The following is a 26735-nucleotide window of genomic DNA, read 5'->3' as shown; positions in this document are numbered from 1 at the left end:
TCCGCCAAAAAATCATTGAATACATTAGCTTTTTCCACATCCTCGGTCACTAGGTTGCCTCCCCCATTCAGTAAGGGGCCCACACTTTCCTTGACTTTCTTCTTGTTGCTAACATACCTGAAGAAACCCTTCTTGTTACTAAATGAAAATGATAATAAGTAAAATGAGTGTTTACTTTTTATTTTCTTAAGGTAACTAGATCCGACCTTCATGCCTACCACTTAGAATCACTGAAAATCTATCTTTCTGTAGGTAATAAACTTAGTTGAATGTTTTATACTGACTAGTGAGTATGTCTAAAGTGTTTGGGGGAATTGCTCAGATTACAAAGGCTGGTACATGTCCACTTTCCTTTGACAAAGTGGCAAAGTAATTAATGAGCTTGCACTGTTCAAGAGGTCTTAAGCAGTGTAAGGCGGTACGTTTCTGGGGTGCAAGACTGGAGGGATTTCCTGGGGTCTCCCTGTGACGGGGCAGGTGCTCCTGACTGCCTGGCAAAGGGTTAATAGCAGCCATGCAGAATCCAGCCAATCAGAGGAAGGCTTAGAAGCAGCCAATCAGGGCCAGGCTGGGCCCTATAAGAAGGGCTGCAGGGCAGAGAGGAGCTCGGTCTCTCCCTGGAGCTTGAGGGAGAAGGACTGGCTGCCCGTAGAGACAGAGCAGTGCTGGGCAGGGTCAGGGGAGCAAACGGAGCTCCAGCCTGGCTGGCTCCCAGACTGAGGCCTTGATACAGGGGCCGAGTAGGTGCTGGGGCTAGGGGAAGTGGCCCGGGGAAAGCAGGTTGCAACAGAGGGGAAGGAGAGGCAGTGAGCAGCTGCCAGCTATAGGGTCCCTGGATCAGGGCCAGAATAGCAGGCGGGACTGGCCCTCACTGGGCACTGAGGGAAGTGGACTGGCGAAGGGCTGGACTAAGGGCTGCAGTTCACCACTGCGGCGAGAGGCCGGGCGAAGGACTGCCGGTTCCCCCGGAAGGGCGGGGAGACAATGGAGTTGAGGCACAGCCGGAGGGCCGGGCCCTGAAGAGGCCGCCGCCGTCAGGGAGCGACACGGGTCCCCACAGAGAGCAGAGATGGAGCAAGGAAGAATGAGACCCCACCAGAGGGGGGCGCCCTGCTGATGCCCCTGGCTGGAGGGGGGCAGCGGGTCACTGGTGTGAACGCAGCTCGGAGCCTGCCCCAGGGGCGGGAACAACCAGGGGCCGGTTCCCAGGGGCGGGGGGATCTGGGCCCCCTTGTGTCCCTGCCTGTGCCGGCGCCCAGAGCCCCCCGCCTCACCGCCCTTTGTTAATTACCCCCCGGGGCTGCAGCGCTCACGGGGGCTTGGACTGCGCATGCGCGGAACATCTGAACCCGCTGCCCGCACTGGCTGGGATTCAAACCTGCCGCCCCCAGCGAGCCCCCCTCCCCGCAGCACCCGCCCCGCTGAGCCATCCCTCCCAGCAGCACCCGCGCGCCAGGCCCCGCCCCCAACCCGTGGGCAGCTCCCGGCTCCGCCCCCTGCGTGCGGCGCGCTCGCTCCAACCGTCCTAACGGAACCGCCTCGCGCCGGACCCGCGGGTGCGTCACTTCCGGCCTCTGCTGCCCGCCTCGGATCCCCCCCTTTTCTTCCCGGGCCGGGGGGAGCCGGAGCCGGGTCAGTGCGGGCCGGGGGGGGGCGGGGCAGAGAGCGAGGCCTGGCAGTGGGGTCCCCTGTGGGGCGGGAGGAGTGACGGAGTGCGGGGGGCGGAGCCGGAGTCGCGGGGGGGGGATGTTGGACTGTCTCGGGGCAGCAGGAAATCCCCGGGGGGAGTTAATCGGATCCAGTTCCTGTTTGTGCCACTCCCCCCCCCCCGGGTCACCCCCCTCCCCCGTTACAAACCCCGACCCACGGGGCCCTCCCGGTTCCTGCCCTGGGAGCAGATCCCGAGTCTGGGACCCGCTTTTCTCCGCCCGTCTCACGGGTTGGATCCAAACCTCGAATATCCCCCTTGTCTCCCGGTGTCTGTCCCGGACTGAACGTGCCCCGAGATCCCCCCCCCCCGCTCTGATTATCAAATACCAACAACCCCAGATGGACCCTCCCCCGATTCTCCAACCCGGGTCTCAAATCTGTGCCCATGTCGCCCCCTTGTCTCTCTTCACTCGTCAGTTACTGATGGGAAACATGTTCAGCTTTCACCTCATCTCCACCACTGACATCACCCCCCCGCATTTGTCACTTTTCTCAAATTTACAAAACTAGACCCACATTCCTCACATTTCTGCCTTTTCTCTTCCATTTCTGAACATGGACTCAGATCTCAGGTTTGCCTCTTTCAATGTCATTATCAAATGGCAATTACAAATCCTGGAGGTTTAAGAGGGTTAAATTGCACAAGGATCATCTTCCTCCTCTCCTTTGAGAATCATTTGTCCCCGCCTTTATCTCTGTTAAAAGGTTTGCTGATGAAAGAGACCAGCCACATATTTAATACACGTCAAAGCCAGAGGCCTCCCCCTGTTTGGGGATCAGTGGTTCCCAGCTGGTAACAGGAGAGTTGGCTGGACCCTTTTCTTTTCTCCAGCTGGCACGGGATGAGGAGGTCTCTCTGAGTGCAGCGTGGCTCCAGAAGTATCCCAAACCCCATGACAAAGGGTCACCATGAGAGGCTGCTTCCCACAGTGCTAAGATGCAGCCACCTCTGGGATGGATCCATGGTGGCTGCTATTTGCTAGTGACAGGGCATGGACATGTCTTCAGTGTTTTGGCCCTCCATTCTCCCATTAAAGATGTACCCCCCAGGGGCTCCCTCTGCCTGTGTGAGTGGCCAGCAGAGGCTGGTGATAACTTTCTATCCACTTATCAGACACTGAGAGGTGAAACTACCAGCAGATTTTTGCTTCTCTTCCCTCTGGAAAACTGCAGGAACTTCTGGTTCTGTGGGAAAATTCTTGCCCTGAGTCCTTGTCCTAGATCTGGGGGGGGGAGGGAGGTGGGAAGGGGGTTAGGAGTCCCACACAGTGATCTGCTGAAGAGGATTCTGGCCTCATCCTTTCTGAACTGTGCTTCTGGTGTCATTGAGACCAGTGTTAATCCGGAGTCACTGCAAGAAAAGACAAGGAGTGACATGAACAATTGTCCCTCTCATGAGGGGGTTTCATTAGCTGCTCTTACCACAGGGTTCTGCTTGTTGCTAAAAGAGGGAAGGCGGCTCAAACTCTCTGTCCTGGGTATTGGGATTCAGCTTCCTGGATCAGAGGCTGCAGCCTCCATTGTGATCTGGGAGAAGAAAAGCCAGTTCCTGACTCCATATCCCCCCAGCTGGGGTGTGCATGGCTCAAGGGTCAGTGTCGGGGTAATGCCCCAAAGTGACTCCTTTGGTTCTGCTCTTTTCTGGGGGCTTAAAACTGTGTGGGCTTTGCCTGGCAGGAGCGGCCAGGTCTACACGGCAATAAAGCGATCATACATGTTCCCAGCATGACAGAATCTGGGTTGTCTGTCTGCAGGGAAAGGGCCTGAGGGAATCGTGATGTGAAATGAACTAAAGTCTGTTCTGAAACCTCCACAACTTCCCTTCTCGCCCTGCCAGGCTGCAGAATGACGCCCACGTTTCGCTCCAGCTGATCCCAGCCTCCCTTGGGACAGGGAAGGGAAATGGCTGCAGAGGAGCTAGTCCAGGTAGGGATTATTGGGGGGTTGCTGGTGGGTTCCTGCAGGAGGGAGGGGGCAGCAAATACACAGGAGGTGGGAAGGTTTGTGCAGTCTGGTTCAGAGGTTGGAGCAGGGCAGGAAATACACAGGGTGGGGAAGGGAGGAGGCCGGGGTGGAAACCTGCTGGGATCTGTTTAATGAGTGGTTTAGATTCCAGGAACAGACTGTAGTGGTGGTGTAATCGTCCCTCCCCTTCTGGGTCGGAGGGAGGCCGCAGCACCTGCCTCGTCTCAGGGGAATTAGCAGTGTCCTGACCACCCTAACAGGCAAAACCCCTGTCAGTATCAGGGTTCTGATCCTCAGGCAGGAGCAGGGCCCCCTGGAGTCTGTGGGCTCTTGGCCCTTAGGTGGGGCAGAGCAGACAACGCTTTAGGGGCCCAGGCCTCAGGCAAGGCGGGCACCATTAGTCCAAGGCCCCAACCCTAAGGCAGGGTGGAGTGGTGAACAGTCTAGCACCCTGGCTTTGGCAGGTGAACACTGGCCTACGGTGGGCAGGCTGCCACCCCAGCGGTGGGGGGCCTGGGGCCTACCCGACTCCACCAGTCCCAGCCCAGGGCCTAACAGTGGTGGAGTGATCTGCCGCTGGGTCAGCAGGGAGTCCAGCCGCAGTACGCTGACCGCGCTTCACGCTGCCCCGGGCCACTTCCTCCCTCCCCTCCCCTCGGGGCGTACCTGGGTCAGCGGCGGGCCTGTCTGCCTGGGGTCGGTAGCCAGTGGCAGTCACGGCAGGTCCCCGGGTTCCTCCGGGAGCAGGGTGTGTCTTGGCTCCAGCAAAGCCGCAGCCTGGAGCTACCAGGATGCATCTGTCTCAGCTTCAGCTTAGCTAGGGGCTGGGCCTTTTATACCTCCAGTTCCCCCGATCCACCGCTGGGTCAGCGGGAGCCCCCTCCGCCCCACTGCAGTGCCTGGTCAGTTCTTTCTGGCTGTCCTGCTGGCGGGAGCGCTCCCTGGCTGCCGCTGGCTGGCCTGCCCTGCCCTCCGGAGGGACGTGAGGCTCCACCACCCTCACTGGGGTCTCCTGGCTGCCTGCTGCTGTGGGTGAGGAGGAGTCACAGGACGGCTGCAGGACACGGGAGGGGGTTTGTTGCGGGACTGAGGGACTCTTCCATCTCTGCTCCTGTGCTGGTGAGAGCTCCTGGTGTTGTGGGGAGGGGGCGTGGAGCCCTCCCCCCCCTCACCACCCCCACCTACCCTCTGGACCAGCTCTTCGCCCCTCGACACAGCTGCTTCCTTCACGGCCTTCCCCACCCCCCTCGGACTGGCCCTGCCTTCCCCAGCTCTGTTTGGCCAGTGGGCTCCCCAGCTCTGCTTGCCCACCAGCCTCCCTGCAGCAGTTTGCCCCCCTTCCCCTTGCTGCCTGCCCCTCCTGCCCCTTACTATCCATTTTCCTCCCCCCCACCCTCCTTCCGCCTTGACCCCTTGGGAGTTTGTGTTCGTTTGCCTGTCCTGCCCCCAGCCTGTCTTCAGTCTGCTCCCTTCCCCTTTTCCTGCACTGCTCCCTCCTCGCTCACTCCCCGGCTGTGTGCGCCACGTTCCCTCCCTAAGCACTTGTGCCCCTTTCCCTTTTTTACATTGCGGCCTCTCCCGTTCACTGCGCCCTCCCCCATTGGTATTGTGGTCCCTCCCCTTCCCAGTGCAGCTGGAGGAGCAGGTACCCCCTCCCTGCCCCGCCTTGATCGGCGTCCCCGAGCCCCCCCTCCATTGGCACCTTCCTGCCCTGCCCGCAGCCTAGCGGGGAGGAGTGGTTGGCCTTTCCCCTTCCCCCACTCCCTCCATCTCCCCCCCCCCCCCCAACTGGTGCTGCCCCTTCCCAGAATGGCGGGGGAGAGTGTGGGTGGGCCCCCTCCTGCCAGCTTCCCCATCTCTCCCTGCTGCTAACCTCTCCACCACCACCGCCTGCCCCTCTGCTATCGCCCCGATAGGGGGCGCCACCGGTGGACACGAGAACAGACTCTGAGGCTGCCGTGACCCCTGCCCCCTCCAGTTTCGGGGGAGCCCCCTTGGCCAGTAAAAAGGGCCCAGAGAAGAAAAAGGGCAAGAGCCACATTTGGAAGGTAAAACCCCCCCCATCATCCACCATGGGACCCCCCTTCTCCTGCTATTCCCTCCACCAGCTCTGGGGGTGTCCCTCCCTTGACCCCAGAGCATACGCCCAGGTGGCTGCAGCCCCTCCACACGCCACTACTTCACCTGCCGCATCCAGTTCCATCCCTGGCGGCCGGGGCCCCTTTCCCACTCTAAGCAGGGAGCCTGGCGTCCGTATCCTCCTGGTGCTGGCCTCTCCCCATGTGCAGACCTACGTGCAGGCGTTAGTGCGGGTGGTGGGGCCCACGGCGGCGGTGGCGGCCTCCAAGATGTACAGGAAGGTCGTTGTCTTCCTGGCGTCGGAGGCCACTGCCTAGGAGGCGGTGGGGAAGGGCCTGGCGGTGGGGGGCGTATATGTTCCCATTGAGCCCCTGGAAGACCTGGGTGTGCGGGTGGATTTTACCTCCATCCCACCCTTACTGCCCCATGCTGCCCTACTGCCCTTCCTCTCCACCCTGGGGAGACCCCTTTCTGTCATCAGCCCTCTCCCCTGGGGCTGGAAGGACCCCGCCCTCTGTCACGTTCTGTCCTTCCACCGGCAGCTCCAGAGCCACGCTAGAGGGGTCCTTTCTGGTGTCCCACCATAGTGCCCATTACCGGGTTCTCTGCTCTTCGGGGGAGGCCCAGTGCTCCCTCTGCCATGTCCGGAGGGACTGCCCCCGGCACGGAGGGGTGCCTGGGACCACCGATACCCGGGAGGGTGCCGACCCTGTCATCACTGACGACCCTGATGGCCCGGCTCCCATAGTCGCCTCTCCTCCTTCTGTCCTTGCTCGCACTCAGGCCCCGGGGGTGACCCCCCCATCATGCCCAGACGAGAGGGTGGGCCCCACCTCCGTCGGACGCAGTGCAGTGGGGCCCATGGAGGAGAGGACAGCAGGGCTGCTGCCGGGCATGGGAGAGGGCCCACTACGGGGGAGGTATCCCTTCCCCCCGGCTCCACCCTGTTGTTCAGCCCTCTGCCTCCACCTTGGAGGGCTGGGAGCTCAGACAGGGGAATGCGTCAAACGCAAGGCCCAGGCTCACCACCTGCCTTGACGCGGAGAGGGAGGGGACCCCTGCAAGACTGAGAGGGGCCGCTACTGCCGAGCCGTCCGTCCCACCCCGTCATAGGGCCCAGCAGGGGGAGCCAGCTGAGGATGCCGTGGGGAACGGCACCGCCCTCCTCCTGGAGTCCCTCCCTGGGGGGCCTCGGATGGAGCCCCTCCCGCCCCCTCGTCATCTGTGCCCCCTTCGGTTGCTGGCGGGAAGGAGTCTGGGGCAGCGGGGGGAGATTTTCGCTCCAGTTTTCAGGAGATGGAGGCCTTGGGTGTGACCCCGGTCACCCAGCGGGAGGACGCCCCCTTGCCAGAGGCCTCGATGTGGGGGGAGGATTAGTCACGCTGCCTCCTCCTCTCCCTCCCCTACCTCCACTCTCAGCCCTGGGGTGTTCCTGGGCTCGTCCATCTGCCCAGCCACAGATGGCACCAAGCAACGCCCCTTGTGGCAACGGACAGTGCCGAGTGAGCGGGCCCAGAGCCCTTGGGTGCACCCCTCCGAGGCGAAGTGCTGCCTTTCCTCCCAACGGGGGCCAATTGCAGATGCCATCCTGCCTGACACCGTGGTTACGGGTGCTGAACTTGCGGTGCCCAGACTCGGCGTCGTTGAGGGCCCCCTTCCTCTCCCTGTACCCTCGGCCCCTGAACGCCGTCGAGAGGTGCTGCCCGCTGGGGACACTGACCCCATCTCTGCCTCTGCTCCTGATCCCGTTCGCACTCCTGGCTCTGTCGCATTCTCCGTCTCTCTCCCCTCCACCTCCCATACCGCTGCCGCCCCCAGGGTCGTCTCATTCCCCCTTCCCTTGGGTGACCCTCGGGGGGCAGTTTTTGTGTCTCCCCTTCTCTGAGTGGCTGCGGAGGTGGATGTGACTGCTCCGTGCCTTTCCCTACGGGGGAGGACACTGATGCTCAACCCGCTGGTCCTGTCCATGCTCTGAGCCCAGCCCCGTGTATCCTGGCCTGGCTCCAGAGGTGAGCTCTGGAGTTCGTCTGGCCAGGATAGCACTGGGTCTCGCTACACAGACGCTTGGGGTTCGGAGGTGGAAACGCCCTAATCTGTGGAACAGGAAACAACCTGCCTAGCTGGAGTTAGGAAAAAGAACCACACTCCCAGTGCTGGAGCCTGACCCGACTAACCACTGGCTACTGAGAGATGAAGGGGGCACCTACGCGTGAGGCAGAGGGGACACGTCTCTCCTCTTATATCCAACTCCTCACAACAAGGAGCGTGTTGGGCTTCCTTCCCCGGAGTTCTCCTTGCACCCTGCTAGGGGATCCACCTCCTGTATCAGTCTGTGGCTAGTAGCTGTGTGATGGATCTGCTGGGAGAGACAAGGGGCTCTCTCTGTCCCCTCACCCTGGTGGTTCCTGGATGCTCTGAGTGGTGTGGAGGTGGGACTGTTGATGCCAAACCATCCAGAGCTTCCATTTGATTGGCTCCTCTCCCCCACGAATAGTGGGGCTGTGAGTGGGGCAGCAGGTACTGAGTGGTGGACTCTTGCTCTTTCAGGGGCCGGTGACCTTCGAGGAGGTGGCTGTGTATTTCACCAGAGAAGAGGGGTCTCTGCTGGACCCCCCTCCAAGAGCCCTCTACAGAGCCGTCATGCAGGAGAACTATGAGAATGTGACCTCGCTGGGTAAGGATTCCCGTCCCCTCGGTTCTTAGAAGGGGAAGTGACTAATTAAGGTTCACATCACCCCTATAGTGTAACCATTACGCTGCCCAGTTTCAGCATCACCCCACATGCCAGTGACACACAAACTAGCTGTCTGCCCTCCCCGCTACACAACACTGCGGGAACAGAGCACAGGAGCAGTTTGGCACACGGTCAAATACCTTCTGGTTTTACGGTGAAACTGGGGTTTGGATCCCGCACAATGGACAGAACCTTCCAACCCCGGCCTTCACTGAAACACGGATCCTCCTCCACGCAAACCAGCTCCGACTTGCAAAATGATCCCACTCCCCTACGCTCACCGTGAGGATTTCTTCAGAGTCGTTACCTGCACTTGCCCCTCACTGAGCCCTGGAGACCACTAGCGTCTATCCCACCAGAGCGCTGACAATCCTCAGGGCAAGAACTCCCTCTTGTGCGCCTTTAATGACACAACCTACAACACTGAGCACTGAAATGGGGCAAACTCAGTTCCACGGGGTTCACCTGCACCTCTCTGCATACCACAGTCACAGCTCTACCGGGCTGCTCCAACTGCTCCCTTCACCATCCGACTACAGCTACAGCTGACCCAGTGCACACAGCTGCAGGGCGTTCAGATAAATGCTGGTGTTCCACTCTGTGAAACACAACACAAACAATGGCACGTTCTTTCTCCTTCCTTGTATCTGTTATGGATTCATAGATTTTTAAGCCCCGAAGGGATGACTTGGTCGTCTAGACTGATCTCCTGTATCACAGACTGTAGAATTTCTTTCAGTTAGTGCTGTACTGAGCTGGACACCTTGTGTTTGACTAAATCATTTTCAGAAAGACATCCAGCCTTGATGTGAAGTCCTGAACAGATGGCAAATACCCCAGGGCCTGGGGTAGGTTGTGTGACAAAGTTCCTCCTCTATCTTGGTGGGTCCTGCGCTTATTGGCAGATTGTCTTGCCTCAGAGATTCACCATGTGGGTTGGGGAACAGCCCAGAGACCTTCCCCTCTGGAAGAACCCACAGTCCAGGTCAATTGGGAGGTTTGCGGGGAACCCAGGCCCGCCGTCTACTCCAGGTTCCAGTCCAGGGCCCTGTGGACTGCAGCTGTCTATAGTGCCTCCTGTAACAGCTGCGTGACAGCTACAACTCCCTGGGCTACTTCCCCATGGCCTCCTCCAAACACCTTCCTTTTTCTCACCACAGGACCTTCCTCCTGGTATCTGATAACACTTGTGTTCCTCAGTCCTCCAGCAGCACACCCTCACCCTCTCAGCTCCTTGCGCCTCCTGCTCCCAGCTCCTCACACTCCCACCACAAACTGAAGTGAGCTCCTTTTAAAACCCAGGTGCCCTGATTAGCCTGCCTTAATTGATTCTAGCAGCTTCTTCTTAATTGGCTCCAAGTGTCCTAATTAGCCTGCCTGCCTTAACTGGTTCTAGCAAGTTCCTGATTACTCTAGTGCAGCCCCTGCTCTGGTCACTCAGGGAACAGAAAACTACTCATCCAGTGACCAGTATATTTGCCCTCTACCAGACTCCTGTACCCCACTGCTCTGGGTCTGTCACATATCCCTCCCCCCTGCTCAACGCCAAGGGGTTGGGCAGCTTGGGATGCCAGACAGTGCACACGTGACAAGCCATAGACGTTGCCATGACGGCTCCCTGCTCTGTGTTGCACACGGAACTGGAAAGGTTGAAGGGATAAGAACCACCTGGTCACCCTTGTGTTCTTCTCCTGGTTCCACTGCATCCATTGAAGAGGGGCATGGTCAGTCACAAGGACAAATCTGTGCCCGAGCAGGTAGTAGCGCAATGTTTCCATGGCCCATTTTACAGCGAGGCATTCTCTCTCCACCACTGCATATTTTTGTTCCCTTGGAAGGAGTTTCCGACTGAGGTATAGAATTGGGTGTTCCTCCTCCCTGACCATCTGTGATAGAACGGCCCCCAACCCTACTTCCGATGCATCCGTCTGCAGGATAAACTCCTTGGTGAAATCAGGGGCTATCAGTACAGGGTTACTGCAGAGGGCAGTTCGTAGGTCTGTGAATGCTTCCTCTGCTGCATCAGACCATCTCACCAGATCAGGTCCATGGGCTTTCACTAGGTCTGTCAGGGGGTTTGCCCTTGTGGCAAAGTGGGGGATAAATGGTCGGTAATACCCCACCACACCTAGGAACGCCCGGACTTGTTTCTTGCGACTTGGTCGGGGCCAATTTTAGATGGCCTCTAACTTGTTCACTTGGGGTTTTACCAAACCTTTTCCCACAATGTAACCAAGATATTTGGCCTCTGTAAACCCCACAGCGCACTTGGCAGGGTTTGCTGTAAGGCCAGCTCGCCTGAAGGTATCGAGGACTGCCTCCACCTTCTCCAGGTGGGTTTCCCAGTTTGGGGTATGAATGACCACATCGTCCAAGTAGGCAGCAGCATAACTGTTATGTGGGCGTAATAGCTTGTCCATGAGGCGCTGGAAGGTAGCTGGGGCCCCATGTAGTCCAAAAGGTAGGACAGTATATTGAAAAAGACCCTCTGGTGTAGAGAACGCAGTCTTTTCCTTTGCGTCTTCTGCAAGGGGAATCTGCCAGTACCCCTTTGTCAAGTCTAGGGTAGTCAAGTACCGGGCATTACCCAGACGGTCCACTAGCTCATCTATGCGAGGTATGGGGTACGCGTCGAACTGGGATACTTCGTTTAGTCGCCGGAAGTCGTTGCAAAATCTTGTGGTGCCATCAGGTTTGGGCACCAGCACGATTGGGCTGGACCACTGACTGTGGGATTCTTCGATGATCCCTAACTCCAGCATTTTTTTTTACTTCTGCTTTTATTTCCTCCCTTTTTGCTGCTGGCACCCGATAGGGCCTGATTATTACTCTGGCCCCAGGGTTCGTGACGATGTGGTAATATGTCTCGGTTGTTTGACCCGGTTTTGTCGAGAACACATCTTGGTTCCGGAAGATCATCTCAGACACCTCATTCTTCTGGTCTGGTGTTAAATCGGGAGACATTCTCACCCGTTTGGAAGGCTTGTTTTCCTGGGTTAGGTCTTCTTGGACCGTTGTGCATGCCTCTTGTGCATGCCAAGGTTTCAGAAGGTTAACATGATAAATCTGTTCTTGTTTTCTGCGTCCAGGCTGTTGCACCTTGTAGGTTACTTCCCCCACGGGTTCAACCACCTCATAGGGTCCCTGCCATTGGGCCAGAAGCTTGCTTTCTGCTGTGGGTACCAACACCATAACCTGATCCCCTGGTTGGAACTGTCGCATTTTTGCCTGGCGATTGTAATGGGTTCGCTGGGCCTCCTGTGCCTTCTCCAAATGTTCCCATACAATAGGGGTAACCTGGGCTATCCGGTCTCGCATCTGCATTACATGCTCTATTATATTTCTCTCCTCATTGGGTTCCTCTTCCCAGATCTCTTTGGCGATATCTAGTATGCCACGGGGGTGACGCCCGTATAATAACTCGAAGGGAGAAAACCCAGTTGAGGTCTGAAGTACCTCCCGGATAGCGAACATAAGGTAGGGTAGTAGGGTGTCCCAATCCTTCCCGTCCCGACTTACCACCTTCCTTATCATAGCCTTGAGGGTTCAGTTAAACCTTTCTACCAACCCATCAGTCTGCGGATGGTAGACAGAAGTTCTCAGGGTATGTATATGGAGCAGCGTACAGAGGTCATTCATTAGCTTCGACATAAATGGGGTTCCTTGGTCGGTTAATATCTCCTTCGGTAGCTCCATTTGGGCAAAGATCCCCACCAGCTCTTTGGCTATAGTTTTAGAGGCTGTGTTCCGCAGGGGGACGGCTTCTTGGTAGCGAGTAGCATAGTCCAAAACAGCAAGTATATATTGGTGGCCCCGAGCCGTCTTCTCCAGGGGTCCCCCTAGGTCCATGGCTATTTGCTCGAAGGGGACCTCTATGATGGGAAGGGGTACTAAAGGTGCCCTCAAGTGGGGACAGGGACTGTGCAGCTAACACTCCGGGCCTGAGGCACAGTACCTCCGCACTTCTTCATGTACTCCGGGCCAGAAGAACCGTTGTAGGACTCGTGCCAGGGTCTTCTCTACCCCCAAATGCCCCCCAAAAAGATGACTATGAGCAAGACTTAATACAGCGTTCTGGTGTTTTTGAGGTACGAGGATCTGCTGTACCTTCTGCCCCTGTACTGGTACAACCGGTATAAGAGATCCTTCTTCAATATGAAGTAGGGTCCTGGTCCCTGGGTTTTCCCTTCCACGGGACCCCATCTATTTCAGTCACTTCCTTCCTAGTGTTGTCATACCTTGGGTCTTCTGCCTGGTCCCGTCCATAATTTCCTCTCCCGGAGCTAATCTGCCCAAGATCTAGGGGCCCAGTCTCTGTTGCCTCTACTGGTTCAGAAGCATTAGGGTGGGGGTCAGACTCAGGTGCTTCTCCCTCCTGCGTGGCCTCCTTTTCAGCTGCGTGGGTCCGCCTACCTACGAGAGCGACCTTCTGGCTTTGGGTCCGTATTCAGGTTCCCAAGGCCTTAGCTGCCCTTCTTTCCCTTTTTGTCTTTCTACTCTGTCTGGGAGTGGAGAACAAATCTGGGGATATTTCAGAGAAGATTGGGGGTTGACAGTCTGCTGTGGATGCCTCACCAATTTTAGGGTCGCCATCTTTCTTCAATCCCTCTACTGGGAGTAAGTTTCCAAAACCTGGGAAGTCCCTCCCTATGAGCACCGGGTATGGGAGTTTAGGGACTACACCTGCTGCTACCTCAGTAGTGTTCCCTTGGATCTCAATTTTTACTGGGATGGTGGGGTAGTAACTAACTGTCCCATGGACACATGTTATCCCCGTACGTTTAGCCTGTAGCCGCTGACTACGCGTCACGAGCTTCCCTGAGATAAGTGTGATAGCACTCCCCGAATCAACCAGTGCCGTGGTCCCTACCCCATTTAGTTTCACTGGTCTGGTATACATATGTGGGGTTAGTGAGACCCCCACAAGGTGGATTAGGGAGCATGGATCTGCCCAGTTCCCCAGGTTACACTGCATAGGGTCCTCAGCATTGGGACACTGTGCAGCTATGTGTCCCCACTCCCCGCAGGCATAACATGTGTATGGAGCCCTAGGCGTTCCTCAGTCTCTTGGTTTGGGCAGTCTAACATCACGATCCTCTTCTCCCTCAGTGCTCCGACTCTTTGTGGCCTCTGATGGGCCTTCAGTCTCTCTCTTTTTCCACCTGGGCCCTCCTGCTGGCCCAGTCACCCGAACTTTAGGGCTTGGTGCTGCTAGTTTAACCCGGGGTGCCTCTTCCTTAACTGGTCGGGTCATCTCCCTCGCTGTCCTTCACCTCTCTACCAGGGCAACAACCTCGTCATAGGTGGAGGGTTCGTTCTGGCTTACCCAGGCACGAAGGTCTGGTGGTAGTCCCCTCACGTATCGATCAATGACCAGAACCACTAGTATCTCTTCCGGACTCCAGGACTCTGTTTGCAACCACTTTCGTGCGAGATAGATGAGGTCATACAATTGGGACCGCGGGGTTTTGTCTTCCTGGTACCTCCAACCGTGATACTGCTGGGCCCGCACTGCTGTCGTTACCCCAGATCTTGTGCCAGGATCTCTGCTTTCAGCTGGGGGTAGTCTGCCGCAGCCTCCGGCAGATCATGGTAGGCCTTCTGGGCCTCCCCACACAGGAATGGGGCAAGGATGCCAGACCACTGATCTCGAGGCCAGGCTTCCCGTAAGGCTGTCCTCTCAGAGGCCAGAAGGTTTGCCTCTACATCATCCTCCCATGTCATTTTCTGCAGCCAATGGCTGGCCCGTATGAGCTGCTTCCCAGCATGAACACGATTCAGCTTTGTAAGGGACTTTACCTGGTTTACTAGATCCCGCAACATAGCTCGGTCTTGAGCAGCCTGGTCCATCAGCAGGCGATTAGTCTCTTGCTGCAGCCGCACTGCCTCCTGTTGGGCGGCTGCCTGGACACAGGTAGCCTCCTGCTGGGCCACCGTAGCTTGTATCAGTGCCCGCACTACGTCATCCACTGTGGTGAAAAAAAATAAACCCTCTCCCTTTTTTTTTGTTTTTGTTTTTTGTTTTTTTAAATCACCCTCCTTCCGCCACGCTGTGCACCCCAAGATCCTACTCCTGACACCAATGTGACAAAGTTCCTTCTCTATCTTGGTGGGTCCTGCGCTTATTGGCGGATTTTCTTGCCTCAGAGATTCACCATGTGGGTTGGGGAACAGCCCAGAGACCTTCCCCTCTGGAAGAACCCACAGTCCAGGTCAATTGGGAGGCTTGGGGGGAACCCGGGCCCGCCCTCTACTCCGGGTTCCAGCCCAGGGCCCTGTGGACTGCAGCTGTCTATAGTGCCTCCTGTAACAGCTGCATGACAGTTACAACTCCCTGGGCTACTTCCCCATGGCCTCCTCCAAACACCTTCCTTATTCTCACCACAGGACCTTCCTTCTGGTATCTGATAACGCTTGTGCTCCTCAGTCCTCCAGCAGCACACCCTCTCACTCTCAGCTCCTTGCGGCTCTTGCTCCCAGCGCCTCACACTCACACCACAAACTGAAGTGAGCTCCTTTTAAAACCCAGGTGCTCTGTTTAGCCTGCCTTAATTGATTCTAGCAGCTTCTTCTTAATTGGCTCCAGGTGTCCTAATTAGCCTGCCTGCCTTAACTGGTTCTAGCAGGTTCCTGATTACTCTAGTGCAGCCCCTGCTCTGGTCACTCTGGGAACAGAAAACTACCATCCAGTGACCAGTATATTTGCCCTCTTCCAGACTCCTGTACCCCACTGGTCTGGGTCTGTCACAGTTGTTAATCTTTGCACCACCCTTGGAGAACCTTTCCCAGTGGCTCTTACCAGCTGCAGGGATGGGAGCAGAGTTAAGGTGGCAGTGCTGAGAAGACATGTATATTTACTGTTCATTTTCTGGTTTGCAGAGATTTAAGTTTAGCCACCGACCATACGGTGAAAAGCAGGAGACAGCACCGGGCAACCTTAGCTCTGCAGAAAAGTAGTTTCTGGGCATTTAGTTTGTTTCATGTTTTGTAGTGGATGTTTTGCCACTATGACTGTGTCCACACTCATCCTTGTGCCAGTATAGCTGTCCGGGGGAGGGAGTGTGTGATTTTTCACAGCCCTAAGCAACAGAGCTGTCTTGGCAGAACTGTAAAGAGCAGGCCATGCCAGAGTCTGCATGTGGATTTTACAGCACTTCCAAAATATTCTCAATAGGGAAGTGATAGACACACTCAAACCGCTGAGGCCTCTGAGAGTCTCCCTGGAGAGTCCAGCCCCTGTTCCATTAGATGCTTTCAGTACTCTTAGGGTAGGTCTACACTTACCTCCGGGTCCAGCGGTAAGCAATCGATCTTCTGGGATCGATTTATCATGTCTTGTCTAGACGCGATAAATCGATCCCGGAAGTGCTCGCCATCAACGCCGGTACTCCAGCTCGGCGACAGGAGTACGCGGCATCGACAGGGGAGCCTGCCTGCCGCGTCTGGACCCGCGGTAAGTTCGAACTAAGGTACTTTGAATTGAGCTATGTTATTAACGTAGCTGAATTTGCGTACCTTAGTTCGAAATGGGGGGTTAGTGTGGACCAGGCCTCAGATTCACAGATATTCCAGCCTACCAGTTACACCTCCCATCACCAATCCACTTAGCACAGCACCTAGACGATGTCTACAGTAGCACTGTTGTCGGTAACACTTTTTGTCAGTCAGGGGTATGAAAAATACCCCCCTGACCAACATAAGTTTCACCCACAAAAGCACTGGAGGTTGTTTGTAACTCTGAAATGTTCATAACTCTGAACAAATCGTTATGGTTCTTCTTTCAAATGTTTACAACCGAACATTGACTTAATACAGCTTTGAAACTTTATTATGCAGAAGAAAATGCTGCTTTCAACCATCTTCATTTAAATGAAACTAGCACAGAAACACTTTCCTTTTTGTGTCAAATCTTTTTTTAAAACTTCCCCTTTATTTTTTTAGTAATTTTACATTTAACACAGTACAGTACTGTATTTGTTTTGGGGGGGGGGGGTCTTTACTGCTGCCTGATTGAGTATTTCCCATTCTAAATGACATGTATGGTTGACCGGTCAGTTCATAACTCTGGTGTTTGTAACGCTGAGGTTGTAGTGTGTTTAAAAGGTGTCATGGAAGGCTATGGCTGCACTACGGATGATCTAAACCAACAGGAGAGAGTTCTCCCATCGACTTAATTACTCCAGGCCGCAGGAGCAGCAGTAGCTCTGTTGGCAGGAGAAGCTTTCCCACTGACACAGCGCCGGCCACACCGACACGTCACTGTAACTTACGTCGCTCAGGAATGTGATGTCCTCACACCCCAGAGTAACATAATTTATGCCAACATAATCTGTAGTGTGTATCTAGCCTAAGATAGCAATTAGAGCTGTCAAGCGATTAAAAAAATTAATCACGATTAATCAGACTGTTAAAAATAATACTTAAATAAACGGCATTCTATTTTTGGATGTTTTCTATGTTTTCAAAGATATTGATTTCTATTACAACACAGAATTCAAAGTGTACAGTGATCACTTTATATTTATTTCTGATTACAAATATTTGCACTGTAAAAAACAAAAGAAATAGTATTTTTCAAGTACTGTAGTACAATTTGTCATGGAAGTTGAACATACAAATGTAGAATTACGCATAAAAAATAACTGCATTCAAAAATAAAACAATGTAAAACGTTAGAGCCTACAAGTCCACTCAGTTCTATTTCTTGTTCAGCCACTCGCTCAGACAAACAAGTTTGTTTACATTTGCAGGAGATAATGCTACCCGCTTCTTGTTCACATTGTCACCTGAAAGGGAGAACAAGCATTTGCATGGCAGTGTTGTAGCCAGCATCGCAAGATATTTACATGCCAGATGTGCTAAATATTCATATGTCCCTTTATGCTTCAACCACCATTCCAGAGGACATGCGTACATGGCTGATGATGGGTTCTGCTTGATAACAATCCAAAGCAGTGCAGACTGATGCATGTTCATTTTCATCATCTGAGTCAGATGCCACCAGCAGAAGGTTGATTTTCTTTTTCGGTGGTTGAGGTTCTGTAATTTCCGCATCGGAGTGTTGCTCTTTTAAGACTTCTGAAAGCATGCTCCACACCTCGTCCCTCTCAGATTTTGGAAGGACTTCAGATTCTTAAATTTTGGGTCGAGTGCTGTAGCTATCTTTAGAAATCTCACATTGGTATCTTCTTTGCATTTTGTCAAATCTGCAGTAAAAGTGTTCTTAAAATGAACAACATGAGCTGGGTCATCATCCGAGACTGCTATAACATGAAATATATGGCAGAATGTGGATAAAACAGAGCTGGAGACATAGAATTCTCCCCCCCAAAAGCGACAAAGAGTCCTGTGGCACCTTATAGACTAACAGAAGTATTGGAGCATAAGCTTTCATGGGTGAATACCCACTTCGTCATGTGTCTGACGAAGTGGGTATTCACCCACGAAAGCTTATGCTCCAATACTTCTGTTAGTCTATAAGGTGCCACAGGACTCTTAGTCTGGATCTGTAAAAAGCGACAAACATGGCTACCCCTCTGATACAATTCTCCCCCAAGGAGTTCAGTCATAAATTTAATTAACGCATTATTTTTTTAGTGAGCATTGTCAGCATGGAAGCATGAAGGGCACACAAATGTTTAGCATATCTGGCACGTAAATATTTTGCAATGCCGGCTACAAAAGTCCCATGTGAACATCTATACTCACTATCTGGAGACGTAAATAAGTGGACAGCATTATCTCCCGTAAATGTAAACAAACTTGTCTGTCTTAGCGATTAGCTGAATAAGAAATAGGACTGAGTGGACTTGTAGGCTCTAAAGTTTTGGTTTTGAGTGCAGTTATGTAACAAAAAAAATCGACATTTGTAAATTGCACTGTTACAAGAGCGAGCTTGCACGACAGTATGAGGTGAATTGAAAAATACTATTTCTTTTATCATTTTTACAGTGCAAATATTAGTAATCAAAAATAATATTAACTGAGCAGTGTACACTTTATATTCTGTGTTGTACTAGAAATCAGTATATATGAAAATGTAGAAAAACATCCAAAAATGTTTAATAAATTTCAATTGTTATTCTGTTCTTTAACAGTGTGATTAAAACAGCGATTAATCGCAATTAACTTTTTTAATCACGATTAATTTTTTTGAGTTTATCGCACAAGTTAACTTTAATTAATTGGCAGCCCTAATACCAATAGAAACCTAATGACATTGATATTATTGCATGGTGTTTGTATGGAGGACAAATTCAATATTACAGACATTGCAAATAATGTTCTTAAAGCGTGTCTGCCAGCCAGGGTTGAAATTACCACACCCTAGACAAAGGCAGGTGGTTCTGCTACCTTGAAGGTACTTTCCAGGTACATTAAGAGACAATGGGAATGCAATTTACATAAAAGAAACCATCAAACTAACAAGGGGTAACCACTCAGCATCATGGTGGGGGAGGATATCACAGGAACAGACCAAATTCCATTTTAGCAAACACCAGCAGGGGAAGAAACCACCATTGAACTTCCTTCAGCACTAGATTCCAGGCTTCCATCCTCACAGCTTGAATGCCCTTTACTTTGGAGGGGAACCTTCGGAAAACTCCCTTTCAAAGGTTCACTGAACTACACAAAAGAGAGGCAGAGAACCCCAAGTTATCTTCCATTTAAGAAGACAACGGAACCAAGCCCTTTGGACTTTGGGGGAGATATTGAGTAAGGGGGTGGTCTGCCCTCTTGCTGGAAAGTAGCGTGGTAAGAATCTTACCTTGAGCCAAAACTGTAGTTTTGTTAAGTCCTAGTCTCCAGAAAGCATTTTTCACTTTCACCTGCTTGTAACCATTTCTGACTTTTTTCTTTATACCTGAACTCACCTTTATACCTGAACTTAATGCTTTTGTTTCTAAACTTGTTTTACTCTTAATCTAAACGAATCCGGTGCTGTCTTTGAATTCAAGTGCTAGCCAGCTCCAGTTGAAGTGATAAGCTGGGCCATTTGAGGAGAAAACAATCCTTATTATTCCTCTGAACGGTTCAGGACAAAGTAGCCATTGCAGAGCACATGGTTTGGGGAGAATTCAGCTGTTGCTGACTCTTGCCAAGTGTATTCAAGGCTGGTAGAATCCAGAGTGTGCCTGGGGTGTAAGAAGCAGGCTGCTGGTCTCAGAGCTGCTGGTCCAGGGTCACTTATCACACAGACACTCGGTGTGTCCTTGAATGCTGGCTGGGGGTATCCAGACAAGGGAGCTCCAGCAGCAGAACATTGAAACTCCCCCAGGATTACAGACGACACAACTCCTCACGGGTCTGGATTGCCCCCAGGATGTGAAAATGGCCTAGGTTGGTAGTGAAACATCTCGAGAGTCCTGCTCCCCATCACCATCTGCAATAGCCACAATCTCTCTTCTCTGCAGGCGCCTTGGATCTTGGGCTCCATCATTCCTGACGTCACCTGGCCTGATGCTTATTTTTCACATTCTGCTTGTCCAGAGGAATTGGAGTCTGTTGTTCCTGGATTATAGCGGCTGATTTCCCAGCATTCCCCACACCCAGGGATTTTCATACTCCCGCCCATTACACCTGACTCACTAGATTCCCTAATGCTGCAATAGGTGCTATCCTGACATCTAACAGTGGTGAGATCCTGCATTCAGTGATCTCCCTCCCCTTTCTCTACTGAACCCCACCAGCCCAGGCTGTCTGTTCCCAGCTTCCCCAGGACTCTCGCATTGTCTCTGGACCTCTCTGTCAGCAAGAAGCAGAGCCAGGGAGACTTGTCCTCTGTCTGGAGTCTTCAGTTTCTGAGGGTCCTGTGGCACCTTTGAGACTAACAGAAGTATTGGGAGCATAAGCTTCTTTTCTGAAGAAGTGAGGTTCTTACCCACGAAAGCTTATGTTCCCAATACTTCTGTTATTCTCAAAGGTGTCACAGGACCCTCTGTTGCTTTTTACAGATTCAGACTAACACGGCTACCCCTCTGATACTTCAGTTTCTGAGACAGTCATTTACCTTCTGTGTGTTTTAGGAGCCCTCTTTGATAATGTGTGTCTGTGACATTACCCAGGGTACACTCTGGACTGTTGAACAGTTGTCCCCCATCAGTTCTCCAACCTGAGATGCCTTTCCACACTGCTTTGCTGTGAGAACAGCTACTCCTGGGCAGCTAGCACATGTTCTCCAGCATGTAACTCGCTCCCAGCGACACAGTATTGAGTGCTGCTACTCAACCACTCGTGAATTACACCCCAGGGGAATACCGGCACATTCTCTAGTCCCAGATTTCCCCCCATAAATGTGTCTTGCACTCTCCAGCACATTACTAAACAATACAAGGTCATACAAAGTCTGTCACTTCATCCATGGGAAATGACAGGCACCAGGCTTGTTATCCCAAGCGGAGTGTCTCACACTGTAATCCAACAATAAAGTTGTTTTATTGTTTTATCTATTAACTACAGAAAGAAAAGATTTTAAGTGACTACAAGTAATGAGGCGTAAAAGTCAGAATTGCTTACAAAAGAAATAAAAGATGAAACACAAACTAACGTCTAACTTCACAAGCTGAAACAGATGCACAGCAAATCTCTCTCTCTCCCCATATGCTGTGACAGGCTGGGTTTCCTTTCAGCCAGGGGCCCTGCCTCCCGAAGTTCAGTTCTTCAGGAGGAGTTGATGTCATGAGCAGAGAGAAAAGGGGCAGGAGAGAGAGTATCAAGTATTTTCCTCACCTCTTTTTATAATTAAGTCCTTTGTGCTAGAAACATCTTTAGTTTTCAGCTGAGTCGTGGTGACAGGCTCCATGTGTTGTCGATGTGAGGTTCAAGTCCTCCCTGTGATAGAATGTAAATTTCTCCCTCACGCCTTCCCCCTGCTGGAGAATGGCCTCTTAACCACGTGTTAGCCGTGCTGTCTCGGAGGAACTGGTCTGCGGGTGTTCCCCAGAATTCTAACATTTTTTCTGTAACATCATGCAGTAAAATCTTATATCTTTTGTGACGGGGTCAGGCCAGCTGGTTACAGGAGAGTGGTGGAAGGCAAGTATATTAGCTCCAGGATAAGCAGGTTCCTTTTCCCCTGGTAACTGAACAGGGGTTACTCCAGGTTAATTAAGACACCTGGGGCCAATCAACTGGCCTGCCAAAACCTGTTAAGAGCCTCCCCTCCAGCCAGATAGGAGGGCACGATAGGAGCTGTGGGAGGCAGGCATGCTCCTGGAGAGCTGGGTGGTGCAGATGCTGACAAGCACCAGGCGGGAAACCCCACAGGTACAAAGGCAAAGGGCAGGGCAAACAGCCCTTCCGGGTCCTGGAGGTTTGAGGGACGAGAACCCACCAGAGGGAAGAGACTGAACTGGGTATCTGGCCTGTCCCCACTATGCCTGGAGGGGCTACCAGAGATTAAGAGGCTCCCCTCTTCCTTCCCCATCAAGAAGGCCATGAGGAACCCTGCTCAGGCAAGGCATGGACAGTAAACCAAAGGGCATGGGTGTAACAATGCCGTCTTTGGCGGGACACTACTGAGAGTATCAATTCAGGACAAATTGCTTAGAGCAGGGCAGTTACAGCCCAAGACTGGGGGTCTAAGGCACACCAAACCACCCAAACAGAGGACTTCGGTTTTACCCCACGGGCTAACCAGAAGTCATACAAACAATTCCCTTAGATACTCCTGTTCCCTTGTATATCCACCAGCGCCACTCCTTATGGGGATGAATGGTTATGAAAACCAATACCCCAATAAAAGAAAAAAGGTTTTCCCGAGCCCTAAGGACCCAGCCCCAGGTCAATATACCAGTCAGATCTTGCCCACAAATCACGCTGTTGCCAATCCTTTAGAATCTAAAATCTAAAGTTTTATTCATAAAAAGGAAGAAATATAGATAAGAATTAAAATTGGTTAAATGGGATCAAATACATACAATTGCAAAGTTCTTAGTTCAGGCTTGTTTCAGGCTTGATGGGATTACTGCTGATTTAAACCAATCAAGTCTCTGGAGTACAAACATCCCCGCTTGGATGGGTCTTTCAGTCCTATGTTCAGAGCTTCAGTTTCAAACACAGTTCCTCCAGAGGTCAAGATTGAAGACAAACTGGAGGGGTTTCCAGAGCCTTTTATATCCTCTGCCATGTGGAAGGACCCCTTTGTTCTTATTGTGGAAAATCACAGCAGCAAGATGGAGTTTGGGGTCACATGGGCAAGTCACATGTCCATGCATGACTCAGTTTGCAGGCAGCAGCCATTGCTCACGTGCTACTTTGAACGTTTCCAGGAAGGCTCTTCAGATGTGGATTGGAGTCTCCCAAGGTCCACTGTCCGTTAAGTGTTTCTTGATTGGGCACTTAATCTGAAGAATTCTTTCTCAAGAAGCTGACCAAAAGCTTCACTAATACTACTTAGAATCAAACACATTGAGATACAAGTACATAGCCAATATTTATAACTTCAGATACAAAAACAATGCACCTACAGGCAGCATAACCATAACCAGCAAATTCTAACCTTTCATAGACACCTTACTTGACCTCCTTTGTACAAGATTTGGTGCAATTATAAGAGCTTGGTTGCAACAATAATCTATACGGTCACAGTTCATGTCAATAACGTCACAGTGGGGAAATCCTGAGGGGAAGAGGAATACCCCAGCCCGCCACTAAGAGGAATCATGGAAACCACCGAGGCGGAGAAGGAGCTCTGTCACACTTTATATATGCAGTGTTTCTATTTTAACACACAGTTTAACAGGACAATGATGTTCAGCATATTATGAGTTTCCAATGATACCCGACAAGGCATACTTTGTACAAAATATATCATAGTTTTGCAAAAGAGTGAATACAGGGTTACAGACTGTCACAGTGTCTGTCTGTGTGTGTTCCTAGCAGATATGTGTGTATTTCAATCCCTCTTAAGCATAGTGTTCTGTATCTTTGAGGACCTGAGGAGCTGGCCCTGGGATTTCACTGGTTTACTAAGGACTGGGTTTTAAATTAATAATTATTTTTCATGACAAAGTCATATAAATTCACCTGATCTCCTTGTTTTCTTTCATCTGAACAGGGTTTCCAGTTTCCAAACCTGATGTCATCTCCCAGCTGGAACAAGGGGAAGAGACGTGGGTCCCAGACCTCCAGGATTCAGAGGAAAAAGAGATCCTGAGAGCTCCCTGCACAGGTGAGGAACATTTAAACAACTCAGAATCTGTAAGTGCCCGAGCGAAAAATCTGGGGTACCCCACAAAGAGCTTGAGAGCTCTCAATTCAGGAGTGTCCCCAGCAGGTGTCATATCATCCGGGCAAATACAGCTCAGGGCTTCCTACAGATCCTAACTGACACCTGGCAGTAGCTTCCTCCCTTCTGTCTGAGAATTTGGATGGGATGTGAAGGCAGAATTTGGGGGAAGAGTTAGGGGAATTGAGTTCCTGTTTTTTGACATCTCTCCAGCACTTATTTTGGGTTGGTCTTCCCTTGTCCAGCCCAGTTTCAGGTTTCTCTCTCTGTCCCAGCAGGTGATGTGATGGTGAGTGAGAATGAGGAGCAGAAGTCCCTGCAGGAAGATCCTGAGCAATTGGAATCACACAGAGCATTATCGCAAAGATCCAAAGAGAAAGTGCCCACGATTCATGAGCAGGGAAAAGTCTTTGAGATTCAGCGCAGTCCAGAGAGTGAGCAAGGAAACCAACCAGGGGAGAAAATGGGAAAAGTAATTTACTCTTGGGGAACTCACAAGGACCACAAAGAAACCACAGCCCAGCAGGAAATCCTCAGAGGAAAGAGAAAATATACATGCAGTGAGTGTGGGGCAAACTTCAGTGACTGCTCCGCCCTTATTGCACATCAGAGAATCCACACAGGAGAGAAACTCTATGAATGCTGTGAGTGCGGGAAAACCTTCAATCGCATCTCACACCTCACTCGACATGAGATAATCCACACAGGAGAGAAACCCTATGAATGCCATGAGTGTGGGAAAACCTTCACTCTCAGCTCATATCTTAGTACACATGAGCGAATGCACAGGGGGGAGACGCCCTTTCAGTGCTCTCAGTGTGGGAAAAGCTTCACTAGGAGCTCATCCCTTATTAGACATGAGAGAATGCACACGGGAGAGAGACCCTATAAATGCTGTGAGTGTGGGAAAACCTTCACTTCCAGCTCAAACCTTATTCAACATCAGACAATCCACACAGGGGAGAGGCCCTATGAATGTGGTGAGTGCGGAAAAGCCTTCAATTGCAGCTCCGAGCTCACTAGACATGAGAAAATCCACACAGGAGAGAGGCCTCATGAATGCAGAGAGTGTGGGAAAAGCTTCACTCTCAGGTCAGATCTTACTACCCATGAGAGAATCCACACAGGGGAGAGGCCTTTTCAATGCTCTCAATGCGGGAAAACCTTCACTAGGAGCTCAGACCTTACTAGACATGAGAGAATCCACACGGGAGAGAGACCCTATGAATGCTGTGAGTGTGGGAAAAGCTTCATTTCCAGCTCAAAACTTATTCAACATGAGAGAATCCACACAGGGGAAAGTCCCTATAAATGCGGTGAGTGTGGGAAAGCCTTCAGTTGCAGTTCAAAGCTCACTAGACATGAGAGAATGCACAGGGGGGAGAGACCTTATGAATGCTGTGAGTGCGGGAAAACCTTCACGCACAGCTCAGATCTTACTACCCATGAAAGAATCCACACAGGGGAGAGGCCCTTTGAATGCTCTCAGTGTGGGAAAACCTTCACTAGGAGCTCAGACGTCACTAGACATGAGAGAATTCACACAGGAGAGAGACCCTATGAATGCTGTGAGTGTGGGAAAAGCTTCATTTCCACCTCAAACCTTATTAAACATCAGCGAATCCACACTGGGGAGCGCCCCTTTAAATGCAGTGAGTGCGGGAAAGCCTTCAATTGCGGCTCACAGCTCACTAGACATGAGAGAATCCACACGGGAGAGAGACCCTTTGAATGCTGAGAGTGTGGGAAAACCTTCACTCACAGCTCAGATCTTACTAGATGTTGGAGAATCCACACGACAGAGATCCTATGAATGTGAATTCAGGAAAACCTTCAATCAAGCTCATACCTCAGTACTAGGGCTGTCCGTTGATCACAGTTAACTCACACGATTAACTCAAAAAATTAATCACGATTACAAATATTAGTCGTTATTATTCACAGTTTTAATCACACTGTTAATAGAATACCAATTGACATTTATTAAATCTTTGTGGATGTCTTTCTATATTTTGAATATATTGATTTCACCTACAACACAGAATACAAAGTGTACAGTGCTCAGTCACATTACACTATGGGGTCATGTGACCAGATCACCTGATAATGGACTCCCTCTTGGAATACCAATGTTTTTCCACTGAAAGGCGTGGGGAGCAAGCTTGGAGACAAATGATTCCCACCATATGCAAAAGATATTTAAGGCAGGAGAATGACAACATCAGGGTTCTTCACTGACTCCCTATCGCAAAGAGACTCTCGGAAATACCTAAGGAACAAAGACTGAACTGGGGGAGAAGTGCTGGATGCAGGCTACAGGGGTTTCTAGCCTGTGAAAGGAATTCCTGGGGTTTTTAAGCTGCAAGCCAGGGCAGCTGGTCCCTTAAGAATCTCTGCAAGCAGCTTAAATCATCATCTAGGGTGAGAATTTGCTATTCATAGCCAATCTCTTTAGTATATTAAGTTTAAATTGTGTTTTTATTTGCTAGGTCATCTGCTTTGATCCATTTGCTATCTCTTATACTGTGGAAGAAAACGCGTTTTCTTCCACACCACTTAAAATCTATCTTCTGTAGTTAATAAACTTGTTTTTGTTTTGTCTAAAACCAGTGCGTGGAAGTCATAACCTGGGGCAGAAAGCTGTTGTATATTCCCTTTCCGCACTGAGGGAGGAGGCGAATTTCATGAGCTTACACTGTACAGTTCTCTGTGCAGCGCGAGGCGGTATAATTTTGGGTTTACCCTCGGGGGGGTGGTGCCTTAGGAAATGGGAGGTGCCTTAGCTGTGCGTTCCCAGGCAGGGACCGGTTAAAGAACCCGTGTGTATGTAGCTGCAGCTGGGTGTGTCCCTACCTGTGTGTGCGCTGGTGGAAGGGCATTGTGAAGCCTGGAGGGGTTGGGAGCTAGTCACAGCAGCACAGCGTGAGTGGAAACCCAGGCTGCTGGGCCAGGGGGTCTCAGTGGTGACCCAGTTCCAGGTGGCATCCCAGGGGGGGAACCCATCACAGTGACGCAATT

General features: G+C 51.8%; 1 protein-coding gene across 1 annotated transcript; it reads left to right on the top strand.

Annotated features, from left to right (window-relative positions):
- The first annotated feature begins 1518 nt into the window (after nt 1-1518).
- LOC128823013 (zinc finger protein 345-like) lies at nt 1519-25552 on the top strand. Its single transcript, XM_054005014.1, has 5 exons — nt 1519-1632; nt 3555-3636; nt 8302-8428; nt 23547-23660; nt 23993-25552. Exons 2-5 carry the CDS (start codon nt 3613-3615, stop codon nt 25453-25455), a joined length of 1728 nt encoding a protein of 575 aa, XP_053860989.1. The 5' UTR covers nt 1519-1632; nt 3555-3612; the 3' UTR covers nt 25456-25552.
- Nucleotides 25553-26735: the final 1183 nt, after the last annotated feature.

Source organism: Malaclemys terrapin, chromosome 15, assembly GCF_027887155.1.
Source record: "Malaclemys terrapin pileata isolate rMalTer1 chromosome 15, rMalTer1.hap1, whole genome shotgun sequence".
Taxonomy (NCBI): Eukaryota; Metazoa; Chordata; order Testudines; family Emydidae; genus Malaclemys; species Malaclemys terrapin.
The sequence above is the reverse complement of the archived record's forward strand: the minus strand, read 5'-3'. Positions and strand labels throughout refer to the sequence as shown.